The sequence below is a fragment of the Aquarana catesbeiana genome, linkage group LG08, assembly GCF_042186555.1.
Source record: "Aquarana catesbeiana isolate 2022-GZ linkage group LG08, ASM4218655v1, whole genome shotgun sequence".
Lineage (NCBI taxonomy): Eukaryota > Metazoa > Chordata > Amphibia > Anura > Ranidae > Aquarana > Aquarana catesbeiana.
This window is the reverse complement of record NC_133331.1, coordinates 9,432,169-9,453,965: the sequence shown is the minus strand read 5'-3', so window position 1 is coordinate 9,453,965 and position 21,797 is coordinate 9,432,169. Positions and strand designations below refer to the sequence as shown.

The following is a 21,797-nucleotide window of genomic DNA, read 5'->3' as shown; positions in this document are numbered from 1 at the left end:
GCACAGAACACCTGTGCAGGTAAGCATGGGGTGTACATTGTAGTATTCCATGTGAATGAGACCTTAAAAAGAGAAGTGTGGGATTTATTTCTTTTTTTTCCCCAATCATACTTCCCTAGCTGGATTCTGCATCTGTCACCCGATGGTTCCAACACTGAGAACCGAGCGATCAAACACAGCCGAACGCGCGGTTCTCAGAGCTCCCTGAGCAGAAAGCAGGTGACTGTCACATCACCCATAGGATCTTATGGCCCATCCCTTGTTGGCACTGCCTCTTCTCCCCTGCAGCCGCTGCTGACTGACACAGAAGCCAGATCACCTGACTGGACTGGAGGAGGCTGAAAATGGGTAAGTATATACCTAAGTTAGGCCCCTTTCAGACTGAGGCGCTTGTAAACTGACAGTAAAACACAGACCAATTTTGAAGAGCTTTTCAGGCGCTTTTGAAGAGCTTTTCAGGCGCTTTTGAAGAGCTTTTCAGGCGCTTTTGAAGAGCTTTTCAGGCGCTTTTGAAGAGCTTTTCATTCCTTTCAATGGAGAGGGGCATTTTTTCACCACCCTGCCAGTGCACTGCCCCAGTGTGAAAGCATTAAGAGCCCTTGCACACTGGGGCGGGGGCGGCGGTAAAACGCTGCTATTAATAGCGGCGTTTTACCGTCGGTATGCGGCCGCTAGCGGGGGCGGTTTTACCCCCCCGCTAGCGGCCGAGAAAGGGTTAAAAACCACCGCAAAGCGCCTCTGCAGAGGCGCATTGCCGGCGGTATAGCAGCGCCGTCCCATTGATTTCAATGGGCAGGAGCGGTATACACACTGCTCCTTCACCGCTCCGAAGATGCTGCTAGCAGGACTTTTATTACCGTCCTGCCAGCGCATCGCTCCAGTGTGCAAGCCCTCGGGGCTTTCACACAGGAATACATGCAGCGGCACTTTTGGGGCGGTTTGCAGGCGCTATTATTAGCGCAATAGCGCCTGCAAACCGCCCCAGTGTGCAAGGGCTCTAATTGATTTTAGGGCCCTTTCACACTGGGGCGGTTTGCAGGCGCTATTGTGCTAATCGCGCCGGCAAACCGACCCGAAAGTGCCGCTGCTTTGTCTCCAGTGTGAAAGTCCCGAGGGCTTTCACACTGCAGCGGTGCGCTGGCAGGACGGGAAAAAAAGTCCTGCTAGCAGCATCTTCGGAGCGGTGAAGGAGCGGAGTATATACCGCTCCTGCCCATTGAAATCAATGGGACAGCGCGGCTATACTGCCGGCAAAGCGCCTCTGCAGAGGCGCTTTGCAGTGGTTTTTAACCCTTTCTCGGCCGCTAGCGGGGGGTAAAACCGCCCCGCTAGCAGCCGTATACCGACGGTAAAGCGCCGCTTACAATAGCAGCGCTTTACCGCCGCCCCAGTGTGAAAGGGCCCTTAATGAAAATAGGTTTTCGTGAGCTTTTCAGGCGCTTTTTTAGCGTGAAACCACCTGAAAAGCGCCTCCGTGTGAAAGGGGTCTTGGAGCCCCTTTCACACTGGGGCGGTTTGCAGGTGCTATTGCGCTAAAAATAGCCCTGCAAACCGACCTGAAAGAGCCGCTACTTTGTCTCCAATGTGAAAGCCCCAAAGGCTTTCACACTGGAGCGGTGCACTAGCAGGACAGTAAAAAAAAAGTCCTGCTAGCAGTATCTTTGGAGCGGTGTGTATACCGCTCCTGCCCATTGAAATCAATGGGGCATCGCGGCTATACCGCCGACAAAGCACCCTTGCAGAGGCGCTTTGCGGTGCTTTTTAACCCTTTCTCAGCCGCTAGCGGGGCAGTTTTACCGAATACCGACGATAAAGCGCCGCTATCAATAGGTTTAGCGTGGAATTCTACTTTAAAGCAGAGTTCCACCCAAAAATGGAACTTCTGCTTTCCAGATTGCTCCCCCCCTCCGGTGTCACATTTGGCACTTTTCAGGGAGGAGCAGATACCTGTCTAATACAGGTATTTGCTCCTACTTCTGGCGGAAGATTGCAGCAGAATCCGCAGCGTTCTACGTCATGTCAGCCCCCCACCCCCGATGTGTTCTGGGAGAGACACAGATCCCAGAAGACAGTATGGACCACTCAGAACCCGCAGCGCGACTCGCGCATGCGCACTAGGGAACCAGGCTGTGAAGCCGCAAGGCTTCACTTTCTGATTCTCTTACTGAAGATGCCGGAGCCGAGGGATGGGTCAGCTTTGGGGGAGGACATCGCAGGTGCCCTGGACAGGTAAGTGTCCTTCAGCTTCAGTGTTTTTTGTTTTTTTTCTTTTTTCAAGTGCTGTGCTTTGTTCAATTAACTTGAGTACTTTTTCTTCTTTTTTTTTTTTTTTTTTTTTGACCTTTAGCTAAACCGTGTGCAATATGTGTATACTTTCCAGAAATGGTGCAGTGGCTAGTATTCATTTATTTTTTTTTTTTGCACACTATGCCTTTTCTGTAGCGATTGCTACATGCCTACAGTACTGATGAATGTGACTTCAGATTCCTAATTCTTAGGGCTGTAATAATGCTGACTCTGACTGCTGTAGCCATTAGCGTGCCAGGCCATTTATAATAATGTTAGTGTCTCATCCCATGTGCTTGGGTTTTATCATTTTGAAAAGGTTATCCAGTCGTTTTTTGAGGCAAGGAGTGTCTGTACATAAATGTTAGTCTTGCTCCTAAGAGACTAAAGCCTACTTTAGTTGTGGAGGTCCTCTGTAGGTCAGTGACGCCAGTGTTAAGTTAGGACCGTGGTTGAAGACACCACTAACTGAGCCCACCCCACCTCTTTAGTTTAATAATGACATTGAAGATATTAAAGACCCTTTGGGAGCTCTGGAGACCCGTTGGAATGGTTGAAGACCCCACTAACTTGAGCCAACCCCATCTTTCTTCTTTCCCAATGACATTGAATGTGTTAAAGACCAGTTGGAGCTCTGAAGACCCTACTAACTTGAGCTTACTCTCACGCCTTCAATGTCATTGGGAAAGAAAAGAGATGGAGACCCGTTGGGAGCTCTGGAGACCCCACTAACTTGAAGGTGTTAAAGACCAGTTGGAGCTCTGGGGACCTGTTGGAACGGTTGAAGACTTCACTGACTTGAGCCCACCAAATTTCTTTCTTTCCCTGTGACATTTGAAGGTGTTGGAGACCAGTGGGCACTCTGGAGACCAGTGGGCACTCTGGAGACCAGTGGGCACTCTGGAGACCAGTGGGCACTCTGGAGACCAGTGGGCACTCTGGAGACCAGTGGGCACTCTGGAGACCAGTGGGCACTCTGGCATATGGAAGCCTCCAAAGATACTGAGCCATATGAAGCCATGCCAAAGGCCAGTTAGTGGATCTGCACTCGAATGCAGGCTTATTTTGGTTGAGGTTTAATATATAAGTTTTAAAGCAGCTGGGCCTTGCATATCCATTTCAGCATCAAAAAATGCGTTGCCATTGCCCAAACCCTGCTACCAAAGCACAGGACACTATATTCTCTTGGGGGCTAGATAAACATTTATGTGCAGCCTTTTCGTACCTCATCAGCATGTAACTGGAAGACCTCTAAGCCTTTCCAAGGGGGTACTCTTGAATTTTGTCAATGCACAGGATTATTACAGCCTGGAATGCGCAAAAAAAAGACTCGTCAGAAGTTAGAGAGCCCTCTCCACGTCTTAAGTATATTGCTGGACACGTAGACTCTCAAACCCCCTTCATGTAACGTTCTCCGCTTGGATCTGATTTCAACAGGGTGTCGTAGTCAATCTTCAGCACAGTTCTTAAGTGGAGACCAAGAGCCCTGGGCCTTTAGAGGAGGTCTAGCTGGAGAGTTCCAGGTATCAACACGAATTCAAAACTCAATAACTTTATTTTCACACTTTATGTTCAAACCAATATTTCTGTGCATCTGAGGAAGTGAAAGGCTTGGTCTGCTGAAGGCTTTGACTGTAACAATCTAATCTCTTTATGATTTTATATATATATATTTTTTTCCTCGTTTACTTAACCATCCTGTTTTTTCAGGTGGAGGAGATGATGTGTTTCCAAAAGCGCCAGGGGTTGCGCCGCGCGTAGTTGCATTTCACATTGTTCCTTTGCAGGTCGCGCAGCGCCTGTCCCTATTGCGCCTGCGAGCGCGCGTGTGCGCATGCTTGGCTAACCGCCGAATTTCCATGACCAAAAGAAGTGCTGAAGACCAAAAATAAAAAAAAAAAAGTAAAAGATTCCTATTTGTAAAAATCGATCTGTAGCGGTGATTTGGGGTGACCACTAATAATTTGTTCATGGAATTTCACGCGCTAGCTTTTTTTTCCCCCCTCTCACAGGTGCCGTTGCGCGCTGCATGTTGCGGTAATGCTGCGAGGTAAGGCGACACACCTCCTCTTTGTCACAGTTAACCCTCTTCAGACCAATCCTCTCTGCGACCCGGCAGGCTGGGCTTATCTTGTGCAAAGTGGTGCGTAGCTGCTGCCCAGAACACCCTCGATGTACCACCTTTTGCTGAGCACCACCTGCAGTGGTATTTTTTTGTTTTTCGTAAGTTTTTTGCTTTCTTTATCTGATTTATTTCCTTCTTATTTTTCACAGCGTTTGCTTCCAATTGAGGCAGCAAATGACCTCTTTTTTCAGCCTCCTCCCCTGACGCCCACCTCTAAGATGTACACGATACGACCGTATTACCCAAAAGATGAGGTGAGTAGAAATAAACAGCTGACCTAGTCGGGCCTATTCATTAAGACCCCTTTCACACTGGGGCGTTTTTCAGGCGCTTTAGCGTTAAAAAAAAAAAAAAAAAGCGCCTGAAAGAAGCCTCATCTGCAATCTCAGTGTGAAAGCCCGAGCCCTTTCACACTACCAGCGCCTGAAAAATGCTGGTAAAGCGCCTCTTAAGACCCTTTTCACACTGGGGCGTTTTTCAGGTGTTTTTCGGGCGCTGGCAGTGTGAAAGGGCTTGGGCCATCAGCGCGCCCAGCCCGGTGGCAAAAAACACGAAAGCGCTGCAAAGAAGCTGCTTGCAGGATTTTTTTTTGATGCCCTGCCAGCGCTTTCACATTGGGATTGCAGATGAGGCTTCTTTCAGGCACTTTACCAGCACTTTTTTTAACGCTAAAGCACCTGAAAAACGCCCCAGTGTGAAAGGGGTCTGTGTGAAAGCATTCGGGCTTTCACATTGGGATTGCACATGAGGCTTCTTTCAGGCGCTTTACAGGCGCCTTTTTAACGCTAAAACGCCCCAGTGTGAAAGGGATCTAATAATTGTAAATGTTAGATTTTTTTTTTTTTTTTTTAATAGTGGTTTTGTATACATCCATTGTACTAGAAATAAGGAATGTCTGGTCCTCTTTTTTTATAGAGGGATCTGGGCTTTTGTAAAAGCAAAAGATTAAAAAAAAAAAAAAAATTATGAACCTTTTTCTTTAAAAAAAAAAAAAAAAAAAAAAGTCGCTCTGGTCCACTTACATCAGGGGTGTCAAACGCCAGCTGTTGCGGAACTTCAAGTACAAGTGCCTCTGCCTGAGGGAGTCAAGCTTGTAACTGTCAGCCTTGCAATGCGTCATGGGACTTGTAGTTTTACAACAACTGGAGGGCTGCCAGTTTGACACTTATGACCTAGGTCATAGAGGTGATCAGAGACGATCTGGTCTCTGTCCACCTCTGTGACCAGTCGACCTCATCGTTTGATTGTTTCTCAGGCGTGCCGGTCAAAACAGTATGCCTGAGAAACACGGGGGGGGGGGGGGCGCGACATGACGCCTCTCCAGTGCTCCAAGGTCCATAGAGGCGATAAGACGATCTAGTAGTCCGTTATCGCCTCTGTGGTAGGCCAGTTGAGCGCACCTGTGGAAACAGTACGCCTGAAAAACACTGGCGAGCGGCACAGGGGTAATGGGGAAAGAGATCCAGTCAGAATGAGCCACTCTGACTGCTTTCATGAGAAAACCGGCTGAAGAAAAAAAAAATAAAAATACCGGGGTTATTGCTGATGGCTTCACCCATGGCAAACACAAACTGCAACGTGTATATACGTATTGCAGATGGCAAGTGGTTACAGGCTGCTGGACTCAGCTGTACGCACACGCCTGTGACTCCAGGGAGCAGAAATATGTACACCCCTCTGTGGCTGTGTGAATGAGGGTCCAAGGTTAAGAATATCTGTAGCATTTGAATTTCTAATAGAGCCGCGGTTCTGAATAGTATGAGATGGAAATACAGGGACACACCACAAGCTTTTCCTCCTGATGTAGTTCACTTTTGAAATCCTTTACTAATGGGCGGGAGCACCAGGCGAGGTATCGGGATGATGAGCAGCGATTGTGAACAATGATGTTGGTCAAAGATAAACGTTTGTTGTTTTTATAGGCCTCGGTGTATAAGATCTGCAGAGAAATGTATGACGATGCCATGGATGACTTACCATTCGAAAGTCAGCCTGACCTGATTGGAGATAAGTAAGTATTTAAAGCAGGGGTGAGGACCTAATAGTCAAGGAGGTCTAGTCGTTAAAATTTTCTTCCAGACTAGGTCCAAATCTCAATTTTGTGCTATGGCTTAGGCCCCTTTCACACTTGTGCGACTTAGGACTGCAAGGTCGCATTGACAAGTCTTACCCCATGATTGCTAATGATTACCATTTATATCTGTACGACTTCAAAGTAGTCCCTGTACTACTTTGGTCCGACTGATGTGAGTTGAGGTCCATAGACCAAGTTTACCCAGGCATTCCCTAAACTTGTGGCCAAGTTGCGGCAAAATCGCATGACTTTGAAGTCGCGGTAGTGTGGAAGGGGCCTTAGGTTGTAGTTGTATGTCTATTTAAAATATAGCAGGTTCCCTCAGAGTGCCCCCCTTTACATTAGGTGTGCCCAGTCAGAGTCCCCCCCTTTACAATTGGTGGACCCCAGTTGGGGTGCCCCCTTTACGTCGGGTGGGTCCCAGTCGGGGTTCCCCCCTTTACAATTGGTGGACCCCAGTCGGCGTGCCCCAGTCGGGTTTCCCCCCTTTACGTCGGGGTGGGCCCCAGTCGGCGTGCCCCCCTTTACATCAGGGGGCCCCAGTCGGCGTGCCCCCCTTTACATCAGGGGGCCCCAGTCGGCGTGCCCCCCTTTACATCAGGGGGCCCCAGTCGGCGTGCCCCCCTTTACATCAGGGGGCCCCAGTCGGCATGCCCCCCTTTGCGTCGGGGCGGGCCCCAGTCGGCGTGCCCCCCTTTGCGTCGGGGCGGGCCCCAGTCGGCGTGCCCCCCTTTGCGTCGGGGCGGGCCCCAGTCGGAGTGCCCCCCTTTGCGTCGGGGCGTGCCCCTCGTGGATTAGTAGAACCCATCAAAGTGAACAGTGTACCCGATGGATATGTCCCTGAACTCAGGGAGGCGTGGGGCCGGAGCTGGAAAAGAAGCTTGCTGCATAGAATGCATTAAGGCGAAAAACCTCAAGACTTTACAACCCCTTTAAGATGTAATACCTCCCTAATTTCTTGCTGGGGCGCTCTCTTTGATGGCCCTGGGGGTTGTGGGAAGCCCTCGTCTTGTGTACATGATGTTGTCAGAGTGACCGGGGGGGGGGGGGTCAGGTCGCAAAGCACTGGGGAAGCCTGCCAGAATGAGGACCAAGGTAAGTATCACAGCTTCTTCCTCCACCCCTAAACTTACGAAGCATTTAACCCTTGCAGTGCGGGGAGACCCCACTAAAAGGGTGATTCTTCCTGCAGCCCATAGCGGGGGCTTTAAACAGGCAATCTGTCAATAGCGTTCTAACTTCTGAAGAAATGTATCGGCAGCTGAAATCTTTTTTTTCCTCATGTAGGCTCGTTGGTGGGCTTCTATCTCACAGCCTGGACTATTGCTTTGTGCTGGAGGATGAGGACGGTATCTGTGGCTATGCGGTGGGCACTGTGGATGTCACTCCGTATCTCAACAAGTGCAAACATTCCTGGATCCCCTTCATGCAGGAAAAATACAGCAAACCCACGGCGGATAAAGAGTTGTCAGCAGCAGAGGTACCATAATCCTATTGTTTGTGTCCCATCTCCCCCCCCCCTCCAGTTCGTTTACATGGTTTTATTGCTTTGCCATGGTGTTAAGACTGCTGACTGCACTTCAGACCCAAAGTGTTACTATAAACCCAGGAGCCTGGAGTCACTATATCTGGTCTGCCCAGTAGCCTGGAGTCACTATATCTGATCTCCCCAGGAGCCTGGAGTCACTATATCTGATCTCCCCAGGAGCCTGGAATCACTATATCTGGTCTCCCCAGGAGCCTGGAGTCACTATATCTGGTCTCCCACAGTACACAGAACATGGAAATGCAATTATTTTAGTAAATATAAACTGCTAAATACCTTTTTCTCATCAGCAGTATATAGCAGTCTTATGACTTTTATCAGTGTCTGGTTAAAGCTTGTAGGAGGAGTTTTCAATCTCCTCTGACTGTCCTCCCCCCTCTTGCTATGGTGGCACTTGAGCAGGCTTGCTCCTGTTTTCATTCACACACAGAGCGCGGCCCCTCTCTCCTTATTGGCTGTGATTGACAGCAGCAGGAGCCAATGAGCCAAGAGAGACCTGGGACTGCCGCTACTCTCATGCACATCACTGGATTGAGATGGGGCTCAGGTAAGTATAAGAGGGGGGGGGGCTGGGGACCTTCACCTAGAACAGGGGTTGGCAACCTCGGCCCTCCAGCTGTTTTGAAACTACAAGTTCCATCAGACATTGCAAGATCCTGACAATCACCGGCATAACTTCTGTAGGTAGAGGCATGATGGGATATGTAGTTGCGCCACAGCTGGAGGGCCGAGGTTGTCTACCACTGACCTAGAAGGTTTTTTACCTTCACGCATAGAATGGATTAAGGTAAAAAGCCTTCCTCCTTTGAGAACCCCTTTAAGTAGGGTATACATGTAGTGTTTTTGGTTTGGTTTTGTTTTTTTTCATGCAACCAGCAAGTTGAACGAAAAGTAACCGATCCCTGCCTCCACACAAGCAATGCTGATGCAGGGATCTCTCCCGATCTTCCGATCTTCCCTGGGGACCCTCTAGTTGTCTTAGTCCTGGGGACCCTCTAGTTGTCTTAGTCCTGGGGACCCTCTAGTTGTCTTAGTCCTGGGGACCCTCTAGTTGTCTTAGTCCTGGGGACCCTCTAGTTTTCTTAGTCCTGGGGACCCTCTAGTATTCTTAGTCCTGGGGACCCTCTAGTATTCTTAGTCCTGGGGACCCTCTAGTATTCTTAGTCCTGGGGACCCTCTAGTTCCTTTGTCTGGTCACAGTCCAGCCAATATTTCCAGTTGTTTTTTGTTTTGCTTTTTTTTTTTAAGAAGTATTGTTTAGAAATATCTGTAAGGGTTAAGGGTCAGGTGCGCCCCTCCTTCGCTCGAGCTGGATTATGTTGGACACCAGGAGATTTCCTTGATCGATCGGGTAATCAAGAAACCATACACAAGGATGGATTAATCAAGAATACAATGTATTACAGGAAGTTCACATGTTATATAGGACAACAACATTATACATCAGTAGGGGCAGACTAAGGGGCAGTTACATGTTATATGACATATATATTTGCATAGTGTTTTGCCCAGAGATATACTAAAAAGTCCCTTATCTAAATATACCCTCTTAACTTTAACTAAACTTATTGGAATATATGGCCGAGGTGTGAGGTATGCTATGTCTCTTGATAATGTTCAGTGTTCCAAGATAAGTCTCTCACTTATGACCACAAGCGGCTTCCTGCTAGCCCTTGCACGCAAGTAGCATGTTTTCTGCAAAAAGCCTTGCAAGTGCATTTTAAACTTTTCAAACTACAGCATAAGGAAAGTTTCAACTTAAGGCATCACTCTAACATTTATATAAGCATGAGGGAAACCATTTTCCTTATATTTATCTGGTTGCTATATTGTATTTGTATCTTCTAGTTCTGATTTGATTTGTGATTTATTTGGGTAACCGTTGTGACCTAACAAACCTCCCTTTTTTTTTTTTTTTTTTTAATTCGTCCAGAAAATCATGCTAAGTTTTCATGAAGAGCAGGATATCTTACCGGACACATTCCTCGCTAACTTCCCCTCATTAATAAAAGTGGACATTCACAAGAAGGTGACGGATCCCAGCGTAGCCAAAGGGATGATGGGGTGCCTCCTGTCTTCTCTGAAAGCCAATGGTAAGTCCAGAAAGATTTTTTTTTTTTGTAAGCCCAGATCGCTTTTTTTTTTTTTTTTGTTCGTTTATTTTATAGACTGACAACACTGTTTTTGCTGCACTAAAATCCCAAGCGGAGGTGTCAGCCCTGCCCAGCAAGTTCCTGGCTTTACAAAAAGTGTGTTGGGGGAATTGGATCCAAATGGGGAAAAGCAAATTTGATCAGGAGAGGCGGCTCTGTTATGTGGGGTATCCCTGAGAGTCCCCAATAAAGTGTAAAAAGAGGAGAGTGCCACTGGTTAGTGCAAGTCCCGTAAAAGTTTAATCATCCTAATAAAAAAAGTCAGAAGCTAAGGCCAACGCTTTTCATGGATTCTAAATTCTTTCTTCATCAGGGTCTGCAATACTTGACACATGACTGGAAAACGGTGTGATCTCCAACTGAGAGTTCTTCCCTGTAGACAACAGAACACCTCTCACTATCCTTGTCTCCAGAACATAAGGGCCGGTATTCTGTAGTCCCATAGATAACAGGGCAGGGCTGATGAAGCTGTTTCAGTGGATTTCAGTGCAGCAGAGTGCACAGAATGTGAGAATAGAACAGGGAAATATGTGTATTGGAGAAATGTTCTGAAGGTTTCCTTTTTTTATTTTAAACTTCATTCAGATGGGCGATGACACCCATCCTGCGTGCAGGCTCCCTTTTTGTTGTTGCAAATAAAATATGAAGAGCCTGCATAGCGGTGCCAATAAAAAGCAGCTTATGCGTTTCGGCTTGCTAGGATTAACCCCTTCAATTCCGGGCACTTTCACCCCTCTTCCTGCCCAGGACAATTTTCAGCTTTCAGCGCTGTCACGCTTTGAATGACAATTGCTCGGTCATACAACGCTGTACTCATATGAAACTTGGATTTTTTTTTTTCACACAAATAGAGCTTTCATTTGGTGGTATTTAATCATCACTGGGGTGGTCATTTTTTGCTAAGCAAACAAAAAAAGACCAAACATTTTCCAAATAAAACAAATGTTTTTGTTAGGGTGTTCTAAAATTTTGCAAACAGGTCATTTTTTCTTTTTTACTGATGTGCTCTGATTATCAGGGTAAATGTCCCCTTTCACACTAGCCAGTTTCCGGCGCTCTCCTCACGCTGTGACAGTTGAGGAAAGGAATGCCTGTTAACTGGCCAGTGTGTTTACATCGCGATCAGCTGTGATTGAGCACAGCTGATCATGTGGTGAAGTGCCACTGTGATTGGCTGTTTACCCCGGAGGACACAGCAATCACAGAGAGTCACAGAGCGTCACATGACGCCCTCCCAGAGCTGGCCGACCGCGCTGTAGCCGCCATTTTGCTATAGCGTAATCGCCAAGTGGTAAAGGAGTTGTAAAGGCAGAAGGTTTTTTCCTGACGCCTTCATGGCAGCACACACTGGGTTGTGACTCCGCCCCCACAACCTGACAGGATTGGTCTATCTATAAAAGTTGAAGAGAGATGACCCCCACCATTCTCTTTGTTATCCTCACCTGACAAGATGGTTGGACATCGCAAGAGCCTCTTACCGCATCACCCCAGCAGGTTCAAGCCTCTCCTGTTTGGAAGTCCCTCTTGTACAGTCTCTAAAGGAGCTTCTATGGAGGGAGCCCCCACTCTGGTGGTCTCAGGGGCAGCATCATGGATTATCTGGCACATAGTAGGCTTTAAAGAAGCTGAAGTATTGCAGTGGTCTCCACTTCTTTTTCTTTTTCTTTCTTTTTCAATTTTCCTAATTCTTTCTCCCTCTGGTACCTGTAGTCCCACAGCGCTCTAGGCATGGATGATGGCCGCCGGCGCGTCCCGCTCCGCATTGCGCATGCGCGGGAGAATCGAATAGAGACAGCCTTCACGTTTGCCAGCTTCCAACATGGCGCTGGAGCCGTCGCGGCGCTTCTGCGCATGCGCGAAGCGTCATTTTTGGCGCGACGGCGGCGGTATTATTTAAAAAAGGGCTCTGGCTTTCAATACAGCAGCTTGCTATTCTGCTCGTTTTGGCTGACTCTTCTTGGCATCCTGAAACTGAAATTCCCTCTGGAAACTGGTAAGTCATTTGATCCTTCCTGATTCATCGTTACAAGGGTATTTTTTATTTAAAAAAAAAAAAATATATATAATAATTTAAAAAAAAAAAAAAAAAAAAAAGAAATAAGAAATAAGAAATTTGTTATTATTATTATTATCTTGGCATAGATATATATGTATATTTTTGTTTTCCTCTTTAACCACATTCCAGACCTTTATTTCTGCCTACATTCTTCTTCTCTGCTCATGGAGACCACTGCCCAAGCAGACCACCCACGTCCTGTAAGGTAAGGGGCTGTCCATATGGTAAGTATTGAAGAGAGAAAAGAGCACACATCTTCTGACAAGACTTCTTCTATCAGTCCGTCCAGGTCTAAATCAAGACGCAGGGAGAAATCAAGCCATGCCTCAAGCAGAAGATCCCGCAGAAGCCGATCACGCTCCTCATCTCGTCACAGACACTCTCACCGTAGCCATTCTCGTCGTGGTCACTCACGCCACAGTCGTTCTCGACGTAGCCGATCTCATCATAGAAGATCGCCTTCATCACGTCGCAAGCAAACCCAGCACACCCGTCCCGCAGCAAATTGCTGCTGGGTATGTGGCGCCACGGCTTTGCCAGATAAATTAGTATGTCGCTCGTGCTTCAATGAAGCTACGAAAGATAGAGAATCGGACGTCAGAGAAGTAACTGACCTGATTCGGGAATCAGTCAGAGAATCTATAATGGAGTCAACTGCACCCCTGCCGGCCAGGTCAGAACCAGGTACCTCCATGGCTCCTCCTCGCTCAGCAATCGAAGTAAGGGCAGATCCAGAATCCCCTTCAGAGAGCGAAGACTCGGAAGTGCCAACAGGTTTTGACTTCACCTTGGTCGAACCATTTGCAAAATCTGTTAAAGAGGCCATAGGTTGGGAAGAATCTGAGGAAACACCTCAAAAAACGCGGAAATATTTTCCGAACCTGAAAAGGGATCCAGAAACCTTCCCTTTCATCGAGGAATTAAATGATTTGATCAAAGATGAATGGGAGAGAGCCGACAAGAGACCTAACCTAAACAACAGACTTGCAAAAATGTACCCTTTAAGAGAACCCAAGGTCTCCTCCTTAATTAATGCCCCGGTTGTGGATGCCTCTTTGATGCGTTTGGCAAGGCATGTCACCCTACCCATTGAAGATGCCGTCTCCTTCCGTGACGTCCTAGATCGGAAGATAGACCTAGAACTCAAAAAAGCCTATTCCACAGCAGGGGGCGCTTGCAGACCAGCAGTCACCACAGCAGCAGTTGGTAGAGCCATTTCAGGCTGGACTGTAAATATTGAAAAATCTCTTCAGGGAGAGATAGACTTGGAGAAAGTAATTACGTCTCTACAGGAACTTAAATTAGCAGGCGATTTTATCGCAGAAGCCTCCGTGGACATTATTAGGTGCTCGGCCCGGGCAATGTTAGCCTCGGTTATGGCAAGACGAGCTCTGTGGCTAAAACCCTGGGTAGCAGACGCAGCATCAAAAACTAATTGGTGCAGAATTCCCTACGATGGTTCCAACCTCTTCGGCTCCAAATTAGATACGGCAATTTCCAAGGTGACAGGGGGAAAATCTGGGCTCATTCCCTCTGACAGGAGACCAAAGAGACCAAGAGGTCCCGTTTACAAAGGTAACCTTCCAGAAAGGTACAGAGAAGCAAAAACCTACAGACCAGGCAGAGAGTTTAAAAGAAACTGGAAGAACACACAGTCTTCTTTCCTGAGGATGCGGAAAACCAAGGCCACCCCTGGTACCGAACAACAGAAGTCCTTTTGAAGGTACGCCCGCCCATCCCCCGAGGGTGGGCGCCAGACTAAAAAGATTCACACAAATATGGTCAGAAAACATCAGGGATCATTGGACCAATTCTACGATCAAGTACGGCCACAGGTGGAGATTCCTGAACAAGATCCCCAGAGACCATTTTTTGCCAACAAAACTCCCGGCTTCTCAACAAAAGAGAAGAATCCTTCTGCAATACATAATGGAGCTAAAACAAAAGGAGGCAATTTTGGAGGTTCCACTATGTCAAAGAGGCAGAGGTTTCTACTCCCCTCTGTTTTTAGTAAAAAAGAAAACGGGGGATTTACGGCCAGTGCTGGACTTAAAAAGACTAAACAAAAATATCAAGTTAGAAACCTTCAAGATGGAGAGCCTACAGTCCATACTATTAGCAGTGAATCTAGAAGATTGGATGCTGTCCATAGACTTATCAGACGCCTATCTTCACATCCCAATACATCCTGCTTTTCAAAGATTTCTCCGCTTTTCAATCAATCAACACCACTTCCAGTTCCAGTGCCTACCCTTCGGCATCTCATCAGCTCCCAGAACCTTCACCAAGGTTCTTCTGCCTCTCATCGCATACCTCAGAGAAAGAGGTCTGAGAGTACATCATTATCTGGACGATATACTTCTTCTAGCAGAAAGTCGCCAGGTCTTGATACAACACCGAGAGATCCTATTATCAACTCTGCAAAACTTTGGTTGGCTGGTGAACTGGCAAAAGAGCAAGCTTCAGCCCACTCAGAAGATGATTTTTCTCGGTGCGGAGCTAGATACCATCCTGAACAGCGTACAGCTTCCTCAGGAGAAAATCATGCCTCTGATTCAGAAAGTTCAGAGGCTAATCTCGGTTACACACTTGCCAGCCAGAGTATGTATGAGCATCCTGGGCTCCATGTCTGCGACTCTGCCCATGATTCAGTGGTCCCAATGGCACACAAGAATCTTGCAGAATTCTTTTCTGAGGCAGTGGAATGAAGTATCAATGCTTCAGAAGATCTACATACACAGGGGTGTGAAACAATCGATGTGGTGGTGGACACGACCCAGGAATCTCAAGAGATACAAATCTCTAGTTTCTCCACAGCCAGAGGTGGTCACTTCAGATGCCAGCCAGCTAGGATGGGGAGCTCATTACCAAAATCTAGCAGCACAAGGGCAATGGAAGTTTCAAGCCCAGGGAATAGTATCCAACATACTAGAGCTCAGAGCGGCCTTTCAGGCACTTCTAGCCTTCACTCCATACCTGATAGGGAAGAACGTGGTGATACGGATGGACAACAGAGTCGCTGTAGCATATATCCAGAGGCAAGGGGGTACGAGGAGTCACACTCTGATGCAGGAGGTACGCCCTATTATGGAGTGGGCTCAAGTACACCTAATAGACCTAAAAGCAGTATATGTCCCAGCAGCCCAGAACATGCTGGCCGACTATTTGAGCAGGGAACTTCTCTCCAACAACGAGTGGTCATTGAGCCAACGGGTTTTTTCCCTTCTTGCAACAACTTGGGGAACACCAGAGATCGACCTAGCAGCCACACCTGCGAATGCCAAATGTCGGAGATTCCTGTCAAGAGCAGCCTTCCCATCAGCCGAAGGGATGGATTGTCTAACCCATCCGTGGAATTTCAAGCTGGGTTACATTTTTCCCCCAGTACCCTTAATTGCGAGGTTCCTATCCAGGCTTCGGAAATCATCAGCAACTGTAATAGCCATAATTCCTTTCTGGCCGAGGAGGCCGTGGTTCACAACCCTACTACAACTCAGCCTACAACAACCGCTTCCTCTCCCAGTAACATCGGACCTTCTGTCCCAGGGTCAATTTCTACATCCAGCTCCAGAGAAGTTACACCTGACAGCATGGAAATTGAAAGGACTCGGCTGTTAGAGCAAGGATGCTCACAGGAGGTCATTTCTACTCTTCTTCAAGCTAGAGGAAGCACCACCAACAGGACCTACTCACAAGTATGGAATAGGTTTTGTTCGCTGGCTCGACAAAAAAAATGGAACCCAGTATCACCAGAACCTCCTCAAGTTCTAGAATTTCTTCAGTTAGGTATTACCAAAGGCTTAAGCTCTAGTACCCTTAAAGTCCAGATTTCGGCTCTTTCAGCTAAAACAGGCATTAGATGGGCACTACATCCTCTAGTGATTCAGTTCATGAGAGCCTGCTTAAAAATCAGACCTCCAAAGAAACCCACATTTCCACCATGGAATCTCTCTACAGTACTCGATGCATTATCCAAACCTCCTTTTTGGCCGACTGAAACAATTTCACTTTGGAACCTGACTCTGAAGGTAACCTTCCTTATCGCCATTACATCTGCGAGAAGAGTTTCAGAACTTAAAGCATTACTGATAACAGAACCTTACCTAGTCTTCTATCCTGATAGAGTGGTATTGAGGCCTTCGGAACGTTTCACTCCCAAGGTATCATCTTCTTTTCATTATAATCAAGATATCAACCTTCCATCCTTTATTAATAACCAAGGTGAACCTCATGCATTGGACGTTAAAACTATCATTACCAGCTATTTGGAAGCTACAGCCTCTTTCAGAAAATCAGATACTCTTCTCATAATTCCTCACGGTCCTAGGAAAGGTCATCCAGCAACTTCCCGAACAATCGCATCCTGGCTAGTCAACACCATTAAAAAGACATATTCATCTCAGCAGCTAGCCATCCCAGAAGGCATCAAGGCACACTCAACCAGGGCAGTGGCAACTTCATGGGCAGCATATTGCAGAGTTTCACCGGAAACGATCTGTAGGGCAGCTACCTGGTCGTCAACACATACGTTTACTTCTCACTATAAAATTGACTCTGCACAACTAACTACAGCGGACTTTGGCAGAGCCATTATTACAGCCAATTCCTCAGCTCTTTAGAATAATAAAACTTTAATTTGCACCCTCCCGACTGGCGAGTTATTTCCCAGTGTGTGCTGCCATGAAGGCGTCAGGAAAACGGAAAATTGTATACTCACCTTTCCGTAATTTTCCTTTCCTGACGCATCTTCATGGCAGCACACAGATTCCCACCCTGTTTTAAATGATATATACAGAGAATGGTGGGGGTCATCTCTCTTCAACTTTTATAGATAGACCAATCCTGTCAGGTTGTGGGGGCGGAGTCACAACCCAGTGTGTGCTACCATGAAGATGCGTCAGGAAAGGAAAATTACGGAAAGGTGAGTATACAATTTTCCGTTTTTTTTATCTCAATGCATTCTTTATACATTGGGATAAAAAACCTTCTGTGTGTAGCAGCCCCCAGCCCCCCCCCCCCCTTATTACTTACCGGAGCTCCTTCTCTCTCCAGCGATGTCCACGATCCGCTCGGCCATCCAGGACACTCCTCCTGATTGACTGAGACAGAGCAGCGGTGCCATTGGCTCCCACGGCTGTTAAAGTCAGTCAACCAATCAGGGGAGGGAGGGGACAGGTCGGGGCTCCGTGTCTGAATGGATACACAGAGCTCTGACTCGGATTGGGTGCCCCCTGTAGCGAGCTGCTGGATGAGGGGCACTCAAAAGAGGAAGGGGCTAGGAGCAGCAAAGAGGGACCCGAGAAGAGGAGGATCCAGGCTGCTCTTTGCAAAACAAACTGCACAGAGGAGGAAAGTGTAACATGTTTGTTTAAAAAAAAAAAAAAAAAACAAGCCTTTACAATCACTTTAAGGCTGTTTGCCACAAACAGGTAAGCTGCTTTTTATTGTCACAGCTATGTAGCAAATAAAGACTTGAACACGTATGTTTGAGTTGCCGATTCTTGATATCGTGTTTTTGCATTCTGTATTAACTGGTTGGAGGACACCTGGAACCAGAGCCCCAAATAATCGGATTCCTTGTTTGGACATTTTATGTTCTCTGAAGTGAGCGCTGCACCCGTTTTTTTTTTTTTTTTCTTTTTCCTTTTTGTTATTGCGCATCTGCCTCAGGCTGAGTGCGGGCCGTCTATAGAGATGGATGCAGCAGCTGCAAAAACACAGCCAAAATGTTGCTGGCAGGAGCGGTTACATGGGTCTGAACACCCACAATCTGAGTTCGGACCCCCTCCTTCCTGCATGTCAGACATTGTGTGTTCGGACCCTCTCCTTCCTGCGTGTCAGACATTGTGTGTTCGGACCCTCTCCTTCCTGCATGTCAGACATTGTGTGTTCGGACCCTCTCCTTCCTGCATGTCAGACATTGTGTGTTCGGACCCTCTCCTTCCTGCATGTCATTGTGTGTTCGGACCCCCTCCTTCCTGCATGTCAGACATTGTGTGTTCGGACCCTCTCCTTCCTGCATGTCAGACATTGTGTGTTCGGACCCTCTCCTTCCTGCATGTCAGACATTGTGTGTTCGGACCCTCTCCTTCCTGCATGTCAGACATTGTGTGTTCGGACCCTCTCCTTCCTGCGTGTCATTGTGTGTTCGGACCCTCTCCTTCCTGCATGTCAGACATTGTGTGTTCGGACCCTCTCCTTCCTGCATGTCATTGTGTGTTCGGACCCCCTCCTTCCTGCATGTCAGACATTGTGTGTTCGGACCCTCTCCTTCCTGCGTGTCATTGTGTGTTCGGACCCTCTCCTTCCTGCATGTCAGACATTGTGTGTTCGGACCCTCTCCTTCCTGCATGTCATTGTGTGTTCGGACCCTCTCCTTCCTGCATGTCAGACATTGTGTGTTCGGACCCTCTCCTTCCTGCATGTCATTGTGTGTTCGGACCCTCTCCTTCCTGCGTGTCATTGTGTGTTCGGACCCTCTCCTTCCTGCGTGTCATTGTGTGTTCGGACCCCCTCCTTCCTGCATGTCAGACATTGTGTGTTCGGACCCCTCCTTCCTGCATGTCATTGTGTGTTCGGACCCTCTCCTTCCTGCATGTCAGACATTGTGTGTTCGGACCCTCTCCTTCCTGCATGTCATTGTGTGTTCGGACCCTCTCCTTCCTGCATGTCAGACATTGTGTGTTCGGACCCTCTCCTTCCTGCATGTCAGACATTGTGTGTTCGGACCCTCTCCTTCCTGCATGTCATTGTGTGTTCGGACCCTCTCCTTCCTGCATGTCATTGTGTGTTCGGACCCCCTCCTTCCTGCATGTCATTCTGTGTTCGGACCCATGTAGCCGCTCCTGTCCACATGTCAGGTTTTGGCATTCGGCTGTGTCCGTGCAGCAGCTGCGTCTGTCTGCACCTTTTATAGGCTGCCCACTCACAGCCTGGGATGGAAACAGGCGCAATAGCAAAGGGAACCTGCACGCCGCACAGGTGTCATCGCCTGCCTTAGCGCACCCCAAATCTTACATTTTGTTCTCGCAGGTCTCCCTGCTCTTATGCCACCACCATAGCAATCTGACAGTGTAGAGAGCTGACCGCAGGTCCAAAAAGCTTTATTTAAAATCAAAGTGTACAGACAAGCACAGATCAATGAGTAGGAAATAACATTGACGCATTGCACGCAGGAATGCGCTTAATTCTAATCGCTGTAGCAATTTCCAGGCAGTCAAATGTGAAAAATATAAATAAATGTACCCGTGCCTAATGCCTTTTTTTTTTCACCCTCCTCCGGTCTCAGGATCACGCGGTGCTTTTTGTGAAGTCAGACCAGACGACAAAAGAATCCTGGATTTTTACAGCAAGCTCGGCTGCTTTGAAATTGCCAAAATGGAAGGATTTCCTAAAGATATTATTATTCTCGGAAGAAGTCTTTAAATGTGTTTTTCTGCACAAATAAAAAACTTGTCCGGATTTGTTCTCAGATTTCTCAAACATGGAAGATTCCAGGTTTTGCTCTGCCGGATCTCCTAGGCATAACTACAACACGATGACTCCAATCTTTAATACGAAGAAAAAGCAAAAAAAAAAAAAAAAAAAAGTTTTTAAATTGTCTAAAGTCTTCTCCATGATGCTGTTTGTTCCTTTGCATGGGGGGGGGAGTTCTGTGCTCCTGGGTGTGATTATTGAAGGATCCGCGTCGGGTTTTCTTTTTCTGCGTTCCGGATTACGTATTTGACAAACTTCTCATTTAATAATTGTTTCGATTTAAAGAGCTCCTAAAACATGCGTCATCTTGTGCACAAAGGCGCCATGGTCTGTTTTTTTTTTCTTTCCAAAGAGGGAACCCAATTCCCCTCCCCCAGGGAAGATGAACGATGTAGCACATCTCAAGGCGGATTGAAGGGTTGCCTAGAATGGAGGAATTCTAAAAAGCAGCAAAGTAATGATTCTGTAAATGTACTTGTAGGATAATCTATGTACAGACTGTTTACCATTGTTCCTTTTTTTTTTTTTTTTTTTTGTATATTATGTTCAGGTTTCTTCATGCAAGCTTTGATAAAGCATGCTTCATTTTAAAAATTAACGGTTGAAACTATAAGGTAAAAAAAAAAAAAAAAGTGCTTTAAACCTGCCTTTTCCTGTTCCGTTTACACGTCTCATTGTGGTATAGTTATTAACACTGCGCTCGGTGCATTTCATATGAGGTTTATGCATTTTTTTGATGTTGCCCCATAAGCTTTATAGGTACTTTAAGGGAAATTCCACTTTTGATAAAAAAAAAAAAAATGAAGGAAAAAAAAAAAGTGTGTTTGCTAAAGAGACCACAAGGGGGGGCTGTTTTGCAGATACTTAGTTTCCTATAGGCACTTCCCAGTGTTCAGAATTTATAATACTTCCTTAAAGAAGTCATCTCGTGAGCAATGAAAAGTTAATTTGTGGTCTCATAGATTCATATTGAGATACCTGAACGTTGAAATGTTGAAAGATTGTCTAGTAAATTCTTTCATTTCTCTTTTTTTTTTTTTTTTAACTGCTCGGCAGCTCCTCCCCTGTCAACAGCCCAATTTGTGGGCTTTGCTATCGATGCCAACAGTTTTCTCCTCCTGCATGACTTATTGACTGCACTCCTATTGTGGAGCTCAGACCGAGATGAGTTAATTCTGCCCGCTCTGCCGTGACATACCCCTCCCCCACTCTGCTATGACACGCCCCCGCTTTGCTGTGACAGCACATTCATTGTGGAGCTCAGACTGAGCGGACTTGCTTCCATCACCTTCACTGTGATGCCCCCACTCTGCTGTGACACTCCCACTCCATGTATATTGACTGCACGTTTATTGCGGAGCTCAGACCAAGGTGAGTTCTGCCCTCCGCTGTATTGTGACCCCCCCCCCCCCACTCTGCTGTGGCACGCCCCCTCCATGTTTGACCGCACATCTATTATGGAGCTCAGACTGAGTGGACTTGCTTCCATTACCTCCACTGTGACACTCACCCGCTCTGCTGTGACACGCCCCCTCCCTGTGCACTTGTTGTGACGGCACTGGCCTTGGGCAAGCGCCTGGTGCTCAAAACGCTATCAATCACCTCTCATCAATTCTACTTCAGAGCAGCGTGGTCGGATAGCGGTAGAGATGGGGGGGGGGGGGGGTCACCCACGTTGGCCCTAATCTGCAAACGTAAAAACAGGACAAAGTGCTGATTCTTTCTTTTTTATATATTTTATTTTATTTTTTATTTTTTTTCTTCTTTAAAGCTTAACTCCAGGAGCAGGTATTAAAGCAACCCCAACTAATGCAGCTCTGTATTCATTAAAGTTTATTAAATGTATTTTTTTTTTATTAAATCAGTGTAAGTATCTGAATTTGTCTTGTTCTGAAAACTTTGTACAGCCAAGCTCAGGCTGGGAGATGGAGGGGGGCAACATTAATGAGCCCATAGGAATAGAGAATTTTGGGGTGGGTTTTGCCCATGTGTTTTTTTTTTTTTTTTTTTTTTTTTCAAATGTAGTTTTCCAAACAACAAGTGTGTTGAAGTTATCTTCTATGCATCTATATAGCACAGCG

The 21,797-nt window shown here is 46.9% G+C and overlaps 1 protein-coding gene across 1 annotated transcript in view; it reads left to right on the top strand.

The window, feature by feature from the left end:
• The window catches only part of OGA (O-GlcNAcase), a 92,026-nt gene extending 70,431 nt beyond the window's left edge, over positions 1-21,595 (top strand). Inside the window, exons 11-16 of the mRNA XM_073595485.1 lie at positions 3,724-3,809; positions 4,561-4,665; positions 6,334-6,422; positions 7,773-7,965; positions 9,965-10,124; positions 19,529-21,595. Coding sequence (XP_073451586.1) covers positions 3,724-3,809; positions 4,561-4,665; positions 6,334-6,422; positions 7,773-7,965; positions 9,965-10,124; positions 19,529-19,665 — 770 coding nt within the window. The 3' untranslated portion in view covers positions 19,666-21,595. The remainder of the gene's footprint in view (positions 1-3,723; positions 3,810-4,560; positions 4,666-6,333; positions 6,423-7,772; positions 7,966-9,964; positions 10,125-19,528) is intronic.
• Positions 21,596-21,797: the final 202 nt, after the last annotated feature.